Source organism: Myxocyprinus asiaticus, chromosome 2 (genome assembly GCF_019703515.2).
Source record: "Myxocyprinus asiaticus isolate MX2 ecotype Aquarium Trade chromosome 2, UBuf_Myxa_2, whole genome shotgun sequence".
NCBI classification, from domain to species: Eukaryota; Metazoa; Chordata; class Actinopteri; order Cypriniformes; family Catostomidae; genus Myxocyprinus; species Myxocyprinus asiaticus.
This window is the reverse complement of record NC_059345.1, coordinates 22,850,548-22,867,207: the sequence shown is the minus strand read 5'-3', so window position 1 is coordinate 22,867,207 and position 16,660 is coordinate 22,850,548. Positions and strand designations below refer to the sequence as shown.

At 37.8% G+C, this 16,660-nt stretch overlaps 1 protein-coding gene and 2 non-coding genes across 3 annotated transcripts in view; 1 reads left to right on the top strand and 2 right to left on the bottom strand.

Moving 5' to 3' along the window:
- Positions 1-1,784: 1,784 nt before the first annotated feature.
- Positions 1,785-1,857, bottom strand: trnak-cuu (transfer RNA lysine (anticodon CUU)). The gene has a single exon. It is a non-coding gene; the product is annotated as a tRNA-Lys (tRNA).
- A 3,145-nt stretch (positions 1,858-5,002) lies between these two features.
- trnan-guu (transfer RNA asparagine (anticodon GUU)) lies at positions 5,003-5,076 on the top strand. The gene has a single exon. It is a non-coding gene; the product is annotated as a tRNA-Asn (tRNA).
- Positions 5,077-13,964: 8,888 nt separating this feature from the next.
- ponzr6 (plac8 onzin related protein 6) overlaps positions 13,965-16,660 on the bottom strand; it is an 8,592-nt gene continuing 5,896 nt past the window's right edge. Inside the window, exon 4 of the mRNA XM_051723342.1 lies at positions 13,965-14,642. Coding sequence (XP_051579302.1) covers positions 14,433-14,642 — 210 coding nt within the window. The 3' untranslated portion in view covers positions 13,965-14,432. The remainder of the gene's footprint in view (positions 14,643-16,660) is intronic.

Here is a 16,660-nt window from a genome sequence, read left to right as displayed (position 1 = left end):
AATAAATTAGAATGTCGTGGAAAAGTTCATTTATTTCAGTAATTCAACTCAAATTGTGAAACTCGTGTATTAAATAAATTCAATGCACACAGACTGAAGTAGTTTAAGTCTTTGGTTCTTTTAATTGTGATGATTTTGGCTCACATTTAACAAAAACCCACCAATTCACTATCTCAAAAAATTAGAATACATCATAAGACCAATAAAAAAAACATTTTTAGTGAATTGCTGGCCTTCTGGAAAGTATGTTCATTTACTGTATATGTACTCAATACTTGGTAGGGGCTCCTTTTGCTTTAATTACTGCCTCAATTCGGTGTGGCATGGAGGTGATCAGTTTGTGGCACTGCTGAGGTGGTATGGAAGCCCAGGTTTCTTTGACAGTGGCCTTCAGCTCATCTGCATTTTTTGGTCTCTTGTTTCTCATTTTCCTCTTGACAATACCCCATAGATTCTCTATGGGGTTCAGGTCTGGTGAGTTTGCTGGCCAGTCAAGCACACCAACACCATGGTCATTTAACCAACTTTTGGTGCTTTTGGCAGTGTGGGCAAGTGCCAAATCCTGCTGGAAAATGAAATCAGCATCTTTAAAAAGCTGGTCAGCAGAAGGAAGCATGAAGAGCTCCAAAATTTCTTGGTAAACGGGTGCAGTGACTTTGGTTTTCAAAAAACACAATGGACCAACACCAGCAGATGACATTGCACCCCAAATCATCACAGACTGTGGAAACTTAACACTGGACTTCAAGCAACTTGGGCTATGAGCTTCTCCACCCTTCCTCCAGACTTTAGGACCTTGGTTTCCAAATGAAATATGAAACTTGCTCTCATCTGAAAAAAGGACTTTGGAACACTGGGCAACAGTCCAGTTCTTCTTCTCCTTAGCCCAGGTAAGACGCCTCTGACATTGTCTGTGGTTCAGGAGTGGCTTAACAAGAGGAATACGACAACTGTAGCCAAATTCCTTGACACGTCTGTGTGTGGTGGCTCTTGATGCCTTGACCCCAGCCTCAGTCCATTCCTTGTGAAGTTCACCCAAATTCTTGAATCGATTTTGCTTGACAATCATAAGGCTGCGGTTCTCATTAACATGCTTGGATACAGCACTCTGTGAACAGCCAGCTTCTTTGGCAATGAATGTTTGTGGCTTACCCTCCTTGTGAAGGGTGTCAATGATTGTCTTCTGGATAACTGTCAGATCAGCAGTCTTCCCCATGATTGTGTAGCCTAGTGAACCAAACTGAGAGACCATTTTGAAGGCTCAGGAAACCTTTGCAGGTGTTCTGAGTTGATTAGCTGATTGGCATGTCACCATATTCTAATTTTTTGAGACAGTGAATTGGTGGGTTTTTGTTAAATGTGAGCCAAAATCATCACAATTAAAAGAACAAAATACTTAAACTACTTCAGTCTGTGTGCATTGAATTTATTTAATACATGAGTTTCACAATTTGAGTTGAATTCCTGAAATAAATGAACTTTTCCACGACATTCTAATTTACTGAGATGCACCTGTATATACTTTAAACTTTTGGCTTCAATGCAGCATATAGCATATATGTTACTTGTTCGTTGTGCGTGTGAGGATGAATGTTGCCATTACAGTTACATGCTAATGGCTTGTTATGTTATATATATTTATACTTTCTGGGCGGATTTTGAACAACCATTGGGCTAATGTGGCTACACAGCGAGAGCAGAATACAAGAAAGAAAAACACAAGTGATCCAATCACAAATGCGTCTTGGGTGCATTTACGTCTTACTTTTAATGCCAAAACATGCCGCCCAACGTGGGGCTCGAACCCACGACCCTGAGATTAAGAGTCTCATGCTCTACCGACTGAGCTAGCCGGGCTGTGTATGTTTATGCCCTCTTATGGCCGCTAAATCCATATCCCAACAAAAATAAGTAACTTGCTCCGCCATAACATTCAATCTCCCATGAGGAGCGTACTTAAGTCATTCCGTGACATTGAGGTTAGCAGTGCGTAGGGCTCTGATAAGGTTGAGGACTTCTCCCCTCCTGAATCCCCAGTACTAAATGGAGACACGATAGATAGCGGTGCAGGTCCTCTGCCCTATCTATTTGAACTATTAGCCCCGGGCGTGACTGTGGAGGAACCGATGACGAACCGGAGGCAGCGCACATGGGAGATGTGTCGGAATCAGAGCTATCTAATCAGAGATGAACCCTGTTCTAAATCTATAATAAAGACCATCGTTAACTCCATTATGCTCTGCTTAAAACGATTTATGGCTAGTAAAACACTTCTGCAAGTACAGGTTTGACCTGAAATGTAGCACAACATTTAAAACCATGCACAAGTAGCACTCATAAACGTGTCATAATTTCGCAACAGCTGTACTCGTGGTCACTGCTCTACACTGTCTCCACGAGAAAATGTATGCTGTATGGAGGTGGCACCGGAGAAAGAAGCTTACACAATGATCTGAGAAATAGCCTCACTCTTTCACTGTATTGTATTTCAGGATCTCATCACTGTCAAAAAAATACATGCATATGATATGAATGCATTCTTCCTGACATGCAGGAGATGCACATATGTGAGCAGGTTGGTGGGGCAGCATGCATAACTGCTCATCCAGGTTTTGAACCTGTGACCCTAAACCCATATGTTTTGCAAGCTGTGTATGGGACATATCGGCAGCTCTTTGGTGAGGTGGAAGACACAGTCCTCAGTAGGTTAGTAACAATCGTACCTGTTGATAACTAAATGCAGCATTTCAGAGATTAACATCCTTTTACAGCACAGAGAACATTTTCATATTTTACACAATGCAATGACCCACTGTACAAGCTAACTTCAAGAAGTTTCGTCTTTGCTACAGACACCTGGGCTATAGAAGTTTTGTCTGGTGGTGCTGGGGGTACCTTGGCTGACACATCAGGGTGGTGATTCCCTTGTGTGCTGTTACCCCATGCATCAGAGAACAGTTCCCAAACAATAGTGGAACCTATTCAGGTTTCCAATCCCCTCCCCTTGACTAAAATAAAGAAATATTCAGCTGTACAGTGTGTCCATGTCATTTAAGTATCAAATATCTAATGCCAGATATTTAATATAAAAAGGTCTTCACTGTTTACAAAAGGTACTTTTATTTACAAATAATTTACAAATGAAAAATAACTTATCGTAATGTGTTATGTTCCTCAAAACATGAATATCTGGACCCAGGGTTCCACAGGAGTATCACACTTTGCTTTAAACCACCTATTATGGTTTTTCAAATATTACCTTTCAAGTTGTGTGTTATATTGCTGTTTGTGAATGTAAAAATAATTCTGCAAAGTTTAAAAAAACAAAGTGCATGACAAATGGAGTTATTGACTCCCAAAAGAAAGGACCGATTCTGAACATCTGAAACAAGTCGTTAGTAAATCCAGACTTACTTCCTGTACTAACCTACATAATTTGGTAACAAAAAACCCACCTCTGGTCTTCATTGGCTGCTCGCGAACAGCACTGACCTGCCCTCAAACACAACACTAAGCGGTAGACCAATCACAACAGACTGGGACATCTGACCAATCAGAGCAGAGTAGGCTCTCTGAAAGGAGGAGTTTAGAATGAATCCTTTAGAACAGATGGACAAGACTTTTATACAGTACTGTGTGTGTGTGTATATATATATATATATATATATATATATACAGGGTTGGGGAGTAACGAAATACATGTAACGGGAATACGTATTTAAAATACAAAATATAAGTAACTGTATTCCACTACAGTTACAATATAAATCATTGGTAATTATAATACAGTTACATTCAAAAAGTATTTTGATTAATGAAGAGATTACTTTGCATTTTATTGTCATTTGTTTCATTTAATATTTAGTCCTTTCAGATAGAAAACATTTATACGTATAAATGATGCGATCCAAAGTGCATTTGAACTGCGGTGAAACACTTTCTTATGATGTGTTACATTCATATGAGCAGACAGAGAATAAGTTTGAAGTAAGTTTGGAGCAGAAGAAATAGAAATAAACCTTGTGTAAATTGTCAGCTTTACGCTAAGCTAAAATGCTATTTCTAGCCATTTTACATGCACGTTACCAGGCACGATCATATTTATTTATCAAGAAAATTCACGTTAGATCATAATTTCTTTTTTTCTAGTAAGAGATTTGATATTAGGGCAAAAATCATATTCTTGATAATAATTTTTTTATTGTTTTCCTGTAAAAATATCTAAATATCCTTAAAACAAGATCAATTTGATTTATCTTGTTTTAGAAACAACACTGCATAAGATATTTAGGTTTTTCAGAGAATGTATTTTTAACATGTGTATTTTGTCTTACTGTACTGGCAGAGTTTTTATAGTCAAAACAAGTGAAAAAATCTACCAGTGCTGAAGAAGTAATCCAAAGTATTTAGATTACGTTACTGACCTTGAGTAATCTAACGAAATACATTACAAATGACATTTTACAGCATGTATTCTGTAATCTGTAGTGGAACACATTTCAAAAGTAATCCTCCCAACCATATATATGAACATCAAGCAAGAAATAAAGTAATACATTGGATTAGAAAAACTGACATAAGTTTGGCAAGGATACACTGAAGGTGGGAGGACATGTTTTGTGCTTGCTGACTGTAGATGGATCTGGATGAGCTCTGAATCGGGACGTATGTTGAGCAACAGCTTCACTCTTGTCAGGTCTTTGAAACTGTGTGCAGAGGTGGTCAGGCAGATCCTGTAACCTGTCAACATATTCTGTAGAACATAATAAAGCAAAATGTCAATTTAATAGACAGAACAATAGATAGATAAGCAGACAGATAGAACGACATACATGTAGGTGATGAACAGAGCTCACACAACAGACAGATAGGATGATAGACAGATATAACGATAGATAAGACAGAGAAAGATATACAGACTGTGTACAAATTTGAAGTTATCTGCAACAGATCGTCAGGTTCTGCCGTCCAGTCCGCGTTCACCGGGGTACTACGATATCCTGTCTCTGTGGCGCAATCGGTTAGCGCGTTCGGCTGTTAACCGAAAGGTTGGTGGTTCAAGCCCACCCAGGGACGGTTGGAGCTTTTGGATTTTAATATAAATAATCCCTGAGCATTTGCACATGAAAGTACTGTAGAACACAGATTCACTGCATATTCTTAATATTCAAAGTGCATATGGAACCACCAACCACAAAAACTTCAACCATAAAACATGAGTGAAGAATCATATTGATCACTAGTACTAAAGGAATCTGAAGAAATGATTGGCAGGTAGAGTAGATCAACTGTGAAGGTGGCAGTCTGTGGAGTAGATTTAAGATTGGTGTGTGTAAGTGGGGACTTCACTGCAGACTGTGATATTTATCCAGTCCAAATGGAGTTGCTGAACACTGGGGTAGAAGAGTGGGCATACTGGCTATTTTGAGAGTAATTCACACTTTGGATGTCACCCCCAAAACATTGCCTGCCCCAACTGCTTTACGAGATAAATACAGGGGATGAACTGTAGGATATCTAGATTTTAGATATTCTACTGACCCGCTGGGAGCTTATGTGTTATTTCAAGAAGGATTATTGACATTCATCTTGTTTTCCAATGAAGATGGATTCATTCCCATTAAATCTGTTCCCTGGAAGAGGTTTAAAGAAGAATAAAAAGCCATGCAATGCAGTAAACAGTTACATTTGGTTAAGATGTAGAAGAGAATTACATGAAATCAAACATATTCTTAAAAAAAAAAAAAAAAAAAAAAAAAAAAAGGCAACCACAATAGCAAAACAAACACAAATGCACACTGAAGAGCCTGTGTTTCAATACCCTTTTAAAAACAACTACAAACTATTGAGACTTTTAAGAGTCAGTACATCATTTTTTCCCCCATGACGTACTTCAAGACAATTACTAAGATGACATATTAAAATAATAAATATGAAGAGTATTCAAACAAAATTAATAGTGCACTGCATTATACAGTACAAACTCAACACCCTTTTAAATCCCATGCTTTGAACCTTTATGGATTAGAAAACAGTTTAGGAATATAATTAGCTCATATTATTATAAGACTACAATTTAAATGCCCTCAACAGGGGGTACTTCTTCATGATTTGACATAATTGCATTAAACCAGAAAGTCCGATCTCATCTTTTCTAATTCTAATCAGGAAATAGTACAACAGTTATTTTTGATAGCCATATTGCCCAAAGCCAGATATACTAACTACATCATCTTTTAATTGGCCAAGTTCTCTGGGCCATCTATAGTTGTAGCTCACTGGATACCTCTACTTCGCTCCAAGTTATGTGGGTGAGTCATATGCGATATGTGATTTCTTGGCAATACATGACTGACACCTAGTGGACAATTTTAAATATTGCAGTTCACCCTAAAAAAATAAAAATAAATATCTGTCTTCATTTACTCCCTCTCTTGTTTTTCAAAGCCTGTATAACTTTCTTTCTTCCATAGGACTGAAAAGGAAATCCCATGGAACGACATGAGTGTGATTAAATGAAGACAGAATTTCCATTTTTGTTGAACTATTCCTTTAAGTTTGCACTTAGATATCATCTTAAATATTAAATACATCTAACACCCATTAAATCAGGGGTTTACAACGTTTTCAGACCGAGGGACACCCAATACAGAAAAACAAGATTTTCTCTGCAGTAACTTTCATTAGAAACATTAATTAACATTATTAAATCAAACAATCAGATCACTATTTTTTTTAACACTGTCTTTATTGATTGTTATTTAAATAACACCACTAAAATAAGATAAAACAAATAATAATAATAAATAAAGGAAATTTTCACATACATGCCAGTACATCAGTACATCATTTACAAAAACTTATAATGGGTGTCAAGCCAGTTACACAGAAATTAGACTGTTAGGATTAGATTCTTTCAAAAATTCTGTAAAGGGATTCCATACTTTGTTGACATTTTCAAGGTTTTCCCTTAACAATATACATGAGTTTTTCCATAGTCAAACCGAAACTCTTGTATCCATTGTTTAATATTAGGGCTTTCTATGTTTTTCCAGTATCTAGCGATTATGAGTTTTGCTTGTAATAAACAAAAGATCAACATTTTCTTTCCAGAGCTAGTTAAAGTTCAAGTTGCAGGAAACATATTAAGAATGCAAAGTTAAGAACATTTGGGGACCTTTTGTTTCACCACCAGAGACAAACAATCAATAACTTTTTTCCCCAAAAAGTTGGATTTGAGCACTATTCCATAAGCAATGATATAGAGTTCCTTTCTCCGAGTTACATTTTATACATTGATCTGGAATATTGGGGTTAAATTTATGAAATATTTCTGGAGTTATATATATATACCCTCCCCCAGGTAAGATGCCTCTGACGTTGTCTGTGGTTCAGGAGTGGCTTAACAAGAGGAATACGACAACTGTAGCCAAATTCCTTGACACGTCTGTGTGTGGTGGCTCTTGATGCCTTGACCCCAGCCTCAGTCCATTCCTTGTGAAGTTCACCCAAATTCTTGAATCGATTTTGCTTGACAATCCTCATAAGGCTGCGGTTCTCTCAGTTGGTTGTGCATCTTTTTCTTCCACACTTTTTCCTTCCACTCAACTTTCTGTTAACATGCTTGGATACAGCACTCTGTGAACAGCCAGCTTCTTTGGCAATGAATGTTTGTGGCTTACCCTCCTTGTGAAGGGTGTCAATGATTGTCTTCTGGACAACTGTCAGATCAGCGGTCTTCCCCATGACTGTGTAGCCTAGTGAACCAAACTGAGAGACCATTTTGAAGGCTCAGGAAATATTTGCAGGTGTTTTGAGTTGATTAGCTGATTGGCATGTCACCATATTCTAATTTTTTGAGATAGTGAATTGGTGGGTTTTTGTTAAATGTGAGCCAAAATCATCACAATTAAAAGAACTAAAGACTTGCATTGAATTTATTTAATACACGAGTTTCACAATTTGAGTTGAATTACTGAAATAAATGAACTTTTCCACGACATTCTAATTTATTGAGATGCACCTGTATATATATGAGGTGGGGGTAGGGGAATTGATAGAAATAAGTATAGAAATTGGGGAAGAACATCATATATTTTTAATATATTGATGCATTCAATCTGAGAAACTGGTAGGGATGACCATTTATTAATTTATTCTATGATTGAGTTAGTTATGTAATAATTGCTGGGAACCAAGTTCTTCAGGTTTGGGTTGATATTAATGGAGAGATATTTTAAACCTTGATGAGAAATGTTAAAGGGGGTCCGGACAGGGGGAATAAGTCATTCTGATTCTTTAAGAAATTAGATCATAGATTATGTCTCGTTCACCTTATAACCTGAAAAACTTCCAAATGTTTTGATTAAACTCAAAAGAGAGGATTTTTATGTATTCAAATTAGACAGAAATAATACAGTGTCATAATCATATAAAACTAATATGTTTTTAAGACTGTCATTTGTAATCCCTGATATATCCTTATGCCTTCGTATAGCCATAGCCAGAGGTTCAATGGCCAATGTCAAAAGGAGAGGCGAAAGAGGGCAACCCTGGTACATACCACGAGAAAATTGAAATAGCTTAGAAATTATAATATATTAGTCAAGATCTCTGCAATGGGGTTCGAATATAACATTTTAACCCATTTTCTAAAGGAAGGGCCAATACCAAATCAGGAGAGTGTATTAAAAAGCTTTTTTTTTTTTGTGTATATGAGACATCTTTTTTAATACGTATGACATTTAAAACATGACGTATATTGTGAAAAGCTTGTCTATCTTTAACAAAGCCATTTTGATCAGGATCAATTAATAATGGCAAATAGTTATCAAGTCTGCAGGCCAAGACTTTTGCAATGATCTTGGTGTCTGAGTTTAAGAGACTAATAGGTCTATATAAACCGCACTTAGTAGGTTCTTTCCCTGGTTTAGGGATTAAGGTTATAAGGGTTGAATGCAAGGATACGGGGAGTTCTTCACTGTCGAATGATCCATTCATCATGTCCAACATTGGAGTTTTCAATTTATTATAAAAGATCTTATAGATGTCTATAGGAAGACCATCAGGCCCAGATGCTTTCCCACTACCCATACACTTAATGGCTGCACAAAGTTCGGATTCCTCAAGAGGTTGATCCAGTAGCTTGGTATCTTCTTCTGTTAGTGGGTGAATTTGAATCTCATCCATGAATGTTTTTTGGTGTATGGGGTTCAAAGCAGAGTTGATTTATAAAGATTTTCATAGTACTTCTTAAACATATTGTTAATTTCCGTTGGGGATGTGGTCTTTTGTCCATCTAAAGTTTTAATTTCGTTAATTACGCTTTCATTTTGTTGTGCCTTTATTTGCCATGCCAATAATCTCCCAGCTTTTTCTCCTTGGTCATATGTTTGTTTAAGCCTAGTTATAATTGCCACAGCTTTATTAGTAGAGATGTAATTGAATTCTGCTTTGAGTAGCAAGATTTTGTCTCTCAGTTCAGGGGTATTTTGTTTGAAAATGTATTCTTCTACTTCCTTGATATTCTGTTCCAATTCTATCATTTTTAAGGTAAACTTTATTTGTCTGAGAGCTGGTAAAGCTGATCATTTGCCCCCTAATATAGGCTTTAAATACATCCCATCTTTTTGAGGCAGACATCTGGTTTGTTTTCATCTAAACAATTTCATTGCCAATAAAATTGACAAACTCTGGTGTAGAGCTGAGGAGGGCGGGGCCGGGCTGGAATGAGACACACCCGGTCCCCAATCAGCCTGATGGGGCGCGCGAGGGATAAAGGCGGCCGGGGACGACAGTTCGGGAGAGAGAGAATTACAGACAGCTGTGCTGTGTTTTTAGTTGTGTGTTTTTGTTTAATAAATTATTATTTAAGTTGTCAAGCCGGTTCTCGCCTCCTCCTTTCCTCTAAACCCCCTTACACTGGTGCCGAAACCCGGGAAGGAGGAGGGATTCCCGTCGCAGAGTCCTCGACACTGCCGTCCACCCAGGGGAGCGCCGCTGCCGTCCGACGGGGGACGGAGTAGCCCGACTACCCGGACGCGGGGAACGGCCGCCGTCCGCGAGGCGAGTGGGGACGGGACTCCACGACCGCCTGGAGCGAGGGAGCCGCTGCCGGGGGCGGAGGAGTGCCCTGCCGTCCCCCGGGAACGCGGAGGGGTCGAGAGAAGACCGCCGTCCGCGGGGGAGGAGGGAAGTGACTCCCCGACCGCCTGGAGTGGTAGGGCCGCTGCCAGGGGCGGAGGAGAGTCTCCACGGGACGCCGGGAACGCGGAGGGGCGTTCTGTCCGCTGGGGGTCGGAGGTCTGACTCCGGTCCGCCCGGGGAGGAGCGGCTGCAGTCCGCCTGAGAGGGTGGAGTAGTGATCGAGGACCACGCGACGGCGCATCAGAGAACCGGTGAGTTTCTTTTTCTCTCTCTCCTCTCTCTCTCTCTGCCGCTCCGTGTTGGCCTTTCCCTCGCCATTTTGTGTTGTTTTTCTCCTCCCAGGTCGAGGAAGGCGGGGAGGACCCGCCGGCAGTCGGGGCATAAGGCACGCCCCCCACCCGGAGAGGAAGGGTGGGGGGGATGTACGTCATGCCGGGGGCTCCCCGGCCTGAGGCAACGCCGGGAGGAGTGTAGAGCTGAGGAGGGCGGGGCCGGGCTGGAATGAGACACACCCGGTCCCCAATCAGCCTGATGGGGCGCGCGAGGGATAAAGGCGGCCGGGGACGACAGTTCGGGAGAGAGAGAATTACAGACAGCTGTGCTGTGTTTTTAGTTGTGTGTTTTTGTTTAATAAATTATTATTTAAGTTGTCAAGCCGGTTCTCGCCTCCTCCTTTCCTCTAAACCCCCTTACATCTGGGTTATGTAACCATTTTATGTTTAAACGCCATCTAGGTGGGCTTTTGGTTATGCTTCTTAAAGTATAATTAATTGATAATGGTGCATGATTGGATAAGACAATGCTACTATATCTACAATTAGATGCGCAATCAACCAAGCCCTCTGAAATAAGAAAATAGTCTATTCTGTAGTATTTTGAACGGATAAATAATAACAAGAAAAATATTTTTTGTTGGGTTTTGAAGCCTTCAGACATCACTTAAATTGAGGTGCTTAATATATTGATTAATTATGGCCCCGCATTGCAAATGGGAAGTGTCGATACCTGTGGAGCAGTCTATATTAGGATCCAGGTGTGGACTGGGAAGAGAAATCAGCCCTGGATTTTGCATAGAAACTGGCCCAAAAGTTGTTGGGTGTCGTTGGCGGTCGCTGTCCTTAACTGCGTATTACGGCCCCCTTTGACATATTGCGGTGCCATTTCGTGGCCCTCGTCAGCCTGCTGCGGCCCGTTCGGCATTACACGGTGGCCTGTTTCAGCTTATCGCGGCCCGTTCAGCCCCGTTTAGCAGCCACCCCACTGGGAAAAGTCCCAGTTCTTCCTATGGCCAGTCCGCCCCTGTTAGGATCCAAAGTACAATAAAGTCACAGGCGATTATTAAGCTCCCCTGTAACGAGGCCAAAGTCAAAAGGTTGTGAAAAAGTGTCTGTTCATCTGTATTAGGGCCGTATACACTAACAATATTGCAATATTCATTAAGCATCTTACTGTTGATGATAATGTATCTTAAGATAAGTGGATCATGTATAATTTTAAGGATTTGAATGGGACCGATTTATGTACCAGCACAGCTACCGCTCTTGAGAGTGAACCATATGATGCTGCTATGACTTGGCCTGGCCATCTTCTTTGTAGTTTAATAACTTCGTTGGCCAATAAATGTGTTTCCTGAAGGAATAATATTCTAGAGTGAAGATATTTAACTCTATTCATCACTTGTTTCAGCTTAGTAATACTACAGAGCCCCCAAACATTCCATGATGTCAGTATAAGACTAGTATCCGTTGACATTTCCAATATCAAGGATTAACTTGTGTACTTTTGACAGTTCAAACATTAAAACAGTCTGTTCTAATAAACTCCCATTATAGCCGTACAGACGTGTACTGAGATGTACCAAAAAGTTAAAACTTATAGATATATACAAGAGAAACAATAAAAAGGAACAAAAATGAACCGGAACACGAACATCTTCTAAACAAATAAAATATCCCTGGCTTGTGCATTAAAATAGATAAATGCACAGCGAACACCCTTTCCTGTTCTTTGACTTGAACCCTAGTTCCGTAAACTAGTGGTCCTCTTTTAGGAATGCTACATGGTTGCAAAATTAAGAAAATAAAAAAACACTACTATCATAAACATAAAGAAGAAAAATGAACATATTAACGCTCTCTTTATACCTTAAGTGTTAAGGCAATTTACCCGCTTATAAAATAGAAACTGACGATTCAAACAGTAAACAGAAGAAACAATAATTTCAAGTATGCATAGAAAACATTTACCATGATTTTTGTATTAAAAGGAAGCAAAACTATTACAGAAGAGCACAAAGAGTAATTGAAATCCCCATATGGACTAGCAAGAATTGCAATAGCCTACCTGAATAAAACATTTCTTTTCTGACTCAGAACCAGCCTCATAGATGGACTAGACAAAAGAAAAGGGAAAAAAAAGTCCACCCTATTGATTTACACTGGCAGTCAGCGATCTTCAGCTAATAAAAATAATCTTTCATCAGGTAAGGATCTAGAAAAAAATAAAAATAAAATAAAAAAAGCAATTCCGTCCCAGAATATGCAAACTTAGAAAACTTCAAGAGCTGTCGAGTTTCAATATACTGTCCCCAAAAAAGGCTACTCTGTGATGGGTTACTCCGCTTCCCTGACATCATTTTTCCAAGTCTTGGATGAACCTGTCTGCCTCTTCAAGGGAGTTGAAGAGATGACGATGGCTTTCGTGAAGCACCAGAAGTTTGGCAGGGAAAATCATCCCATTCTTGATCTTCTCTTTTCGAAGTTCTCGTTTCACGTCTTCAAATCACCACCGTTGTCTCAAAACCCCATAGGACAGATCAGGAAAAAACATAATGTGGTGATCCTGGAACATCACCATACCTTTTTCCCGAGCTGCTCTCATTACTCTGATTTTGCCCGCATAGTTGAGAAATTTAAAAATCATCGTTTTAGGCTTGGATTGTGTGTTCCCAGCTTCTTTACCGCTGCTGGGTAACCTGTGTGCACGTTTGACAGTCACCTGATCACTAGTTAATGTTCATTCAAATAGATACAAATGTAATGGTGATTTCATGTTTTGTATAGGCCACTGTATCTTCTCCACAGACCCCTGGCTTAAAACCCTGGATCGAAATCAAACACCAGACACCTTCACTATGTGATTCAGTAAGCCAGTAAAATGTTGGAGACTTTATTAAATCTGTACACTTTGCGAATTTGTCTGACAGATGAGTGGGCTACAAATCTTTTCACAAAAGCATTTAAATGATCATCTTTCAGTTTGCAGAGTTACCTTAGAAAAATATGGGAGTGTTGCTATGTGGCCAGAATTGTCCAGTGGTTTCTGTGGATACATATTTTGTGTTGGTTACATATCCATTGTTTTCATTGTCTTTCCCCTCAGTTCTCCTATTACTAATCTCAGCATTTTATTAATCACACTCCACATGAGATACTTCTGTGTGGACACTGGTTAAACTACAACAACCCAATCACAGACATACGGAGCACAAACAAATCAGTGTACAACACAGACCTGTGCGAGTAGTGATTGTTTGAGTACAGTATCTATGTACTGAATCGTGTAAATCCATGAGATCATCACGTCTGGTTCCTTAGCAAACACAAATACACAGCAAAAACAAAATCAATGTACACAGTACACTTGCAATCATGTACTGAATATCAGCACGGCTGCTTTAAAAAATCAGTTTAATAAACAAGAACTTAATGAGTAACTGATATTTGAGCCACCATGGATAGATAATTTTCTTTATTTTTGCTCCACCAATGAAAATTGTTCCAAAAGAAGACTAAGTAGTATCAAGGATTGGAATGTAGTAAAAACAGACAAGCGGAATGATACAAACGGTGAAACACTCCAATATTTCAGCACTCTTGGAATGCCACTTGTCCAACCAAATTAGTGAACTGGAACTAACTGTTGAATAAATTGTATCATAAATTAGTATCACAACCATGAAATGTATTGATAAATATGAGACAAATGTTGTTTTGAGGAAATATTTATTCAATAAAATAGAAAGTGTTTACCCAATCATTCATATAATTTCATTTGAATATATAAATAAAGAACAATATAAAGAACATTTGGCAATCAGTCGATAGAGGAAAGTGCTAAATAATTTGTTATTAAATATTGTGCCGTTCAGTAAACAATAATGGCTTCAATACATAGAGAAGTGTACATTTAAAGATTTCTTGAGCACAATTCAACAGATTATGTAAATGAAGGTAGGTTTGCTCATTCGTGAGTTTAAATGCAGATGTATGCATCTGTGCATGTGATTAATGGGGAGCACTGGGATGATGAGACTGGAAGCCCATATTGACAGCTTGTATTGGCTGGTTGAATGCTTGTGGCTGTTGGTATGCTGCATTAACAGCAGGGTTAATGACCACTAGGGAGTGCTTTCGAGCCTTTAGCTCTCTCGCCATTTGACACCACACGCACACAGTGCAACAGGTCGCCACACAGCAATCATTTTGGATTGAACCCTTCAAGAGAGAAGAGAGAGAGAGAGAGAGAGAGACAGAGAGAGAGAGAGAGAGAGAGAGAGAGAGAGATACAGTATGCAGAAAATTACATTTAATGTGGAACTTGAGTATAAAAATGGAAGCCAATGAGGACCTATCATGAGATTTGTTCTTAAAGGAATGTTGAAAACAAAAGGAGATCTGAGGCAGAATGACAGCCTCTCATCCACTTTCATTCTATGTAAAAAAAGGTGCAATGAAAGTGAATGGTGACTGAGGCTGTCATATTGCCTAACATGTCCTTTGTGTTTCACAATCCTTGAGTAAAGGATTTTTTATTTTTTGGCTGAACTACAGTATTCCTTTAATATGACAACATTTTAGTTAAATAAAAATTAATAATAAGATTGAGAATAAAGGTGTAACATTACACGCTATTTAGTAGTAATGTTTTGCGAATAATCGCATAATATGCCTTTTTAAGAGTAAGGTCATAAATATAAAATTGTGCATAATATTGCGTGAATAAAGTAGAAATATTTCGAGGAAAGGCGTGATTATCACAATATGAATAGGTCGCTAAGGCAGGAGCCTCATCAATGCAAGAAATGAATGTGGATGATTTAGGTAGATCATACTTTAGGATAGGATTTACCAAGTAAGACATTCTTGGTCTTCTGGTGCATCAGTACTGATTTATCATTAGTATTTGGATGTGGTTATATAGTACATATATAAACCAGAAAGAACCAGACATACATTCAGAAAATTGCTTCATTTTTGCAATCTAAAATGACAACCAATGCTCCACTTTGCTATTACTTTATTTTAATAATATTACGACTTTAATCTCGCAGTGCTATGACTTTAATCTCGTAAAGTTATGACTTTATTCTCGTAACATTACAGATTTCTTCTCAAAACATTACTACTTTAATCTCATAATGCTACGACTTTATTCTCATAATATTACGACTTATTCTCATAATTCTACAACTTTATTCTCATGATATTACAACTTTACTCTTGTAAGATTATGGCTTTAATCTCATAATGCTTCGACTTTATTCTCATAATATTACGACTTTCTCATAATTCTACAATTTTATTCTTTTAAGATTATGGCTTTAATCTCATAAAACATTACCACTGTAATCTCATAATGCTATGACTTTATTCTCTTAAAACATTACCACTGTAATCTCATGATGCTTTGTCTTTATTCTCATGATATTACAACTTTAATCTCATAATGCTACAACTTTATTCTCATGATATTACATCTTTACTCTTGTAATGCTATAACTTTATTCTCAGAATTTTGACTTTATTCTTAAAACTTTGAGACTTTAAAGTAACAATTCCAAGAATAAAGTCAAAGCATTATGAGATTAAAATCGTAATGACATTAAAGACATAATGCTATGACTTTATTCTCATGATATTACAACTTTAATCTCGTAATGCTACAATTTTATTCTCAGAATTTTGATTTATTCTTAAAAAAAATACTACAATCTCATAATGCTACTTTATTCTCAGAACATTACAGATTTCTTCTCAAAACATAACTACTTTAATCTCATGATGCTACAACTTTATTCTCATAATATTATGAATTTAATCTCATAATGCTATGACTTCATTCTTGTAATGTTTACTTAATTCTTAAAACATAACCACTGTAATTCATAATGCTTAGACTTTTTTCTCATAACATTACCACTTTAATCTCATAATGCTATAACTTTATTCTCATAATATTATTAATTTAATCTCATAATGCTATAACTTTATTCTCATAATATTATTAATTTAATCTCATAATGCTACAACTTTATTCTCATAATTTTGGAATTATTCTTAAAATATTACTACTTTAATCTCGTATTGTTATGACTTAATCCTTGTAAAAGGATTATTATGAGATTATCTTCGACATTTCGACTAAACAAAATCTTAATTTTTTTTGTTTTAACAAGGCACTAAAATGGCATCATACTTTAATATGTAGGTAACATATGTTTTTTTAACAGTTG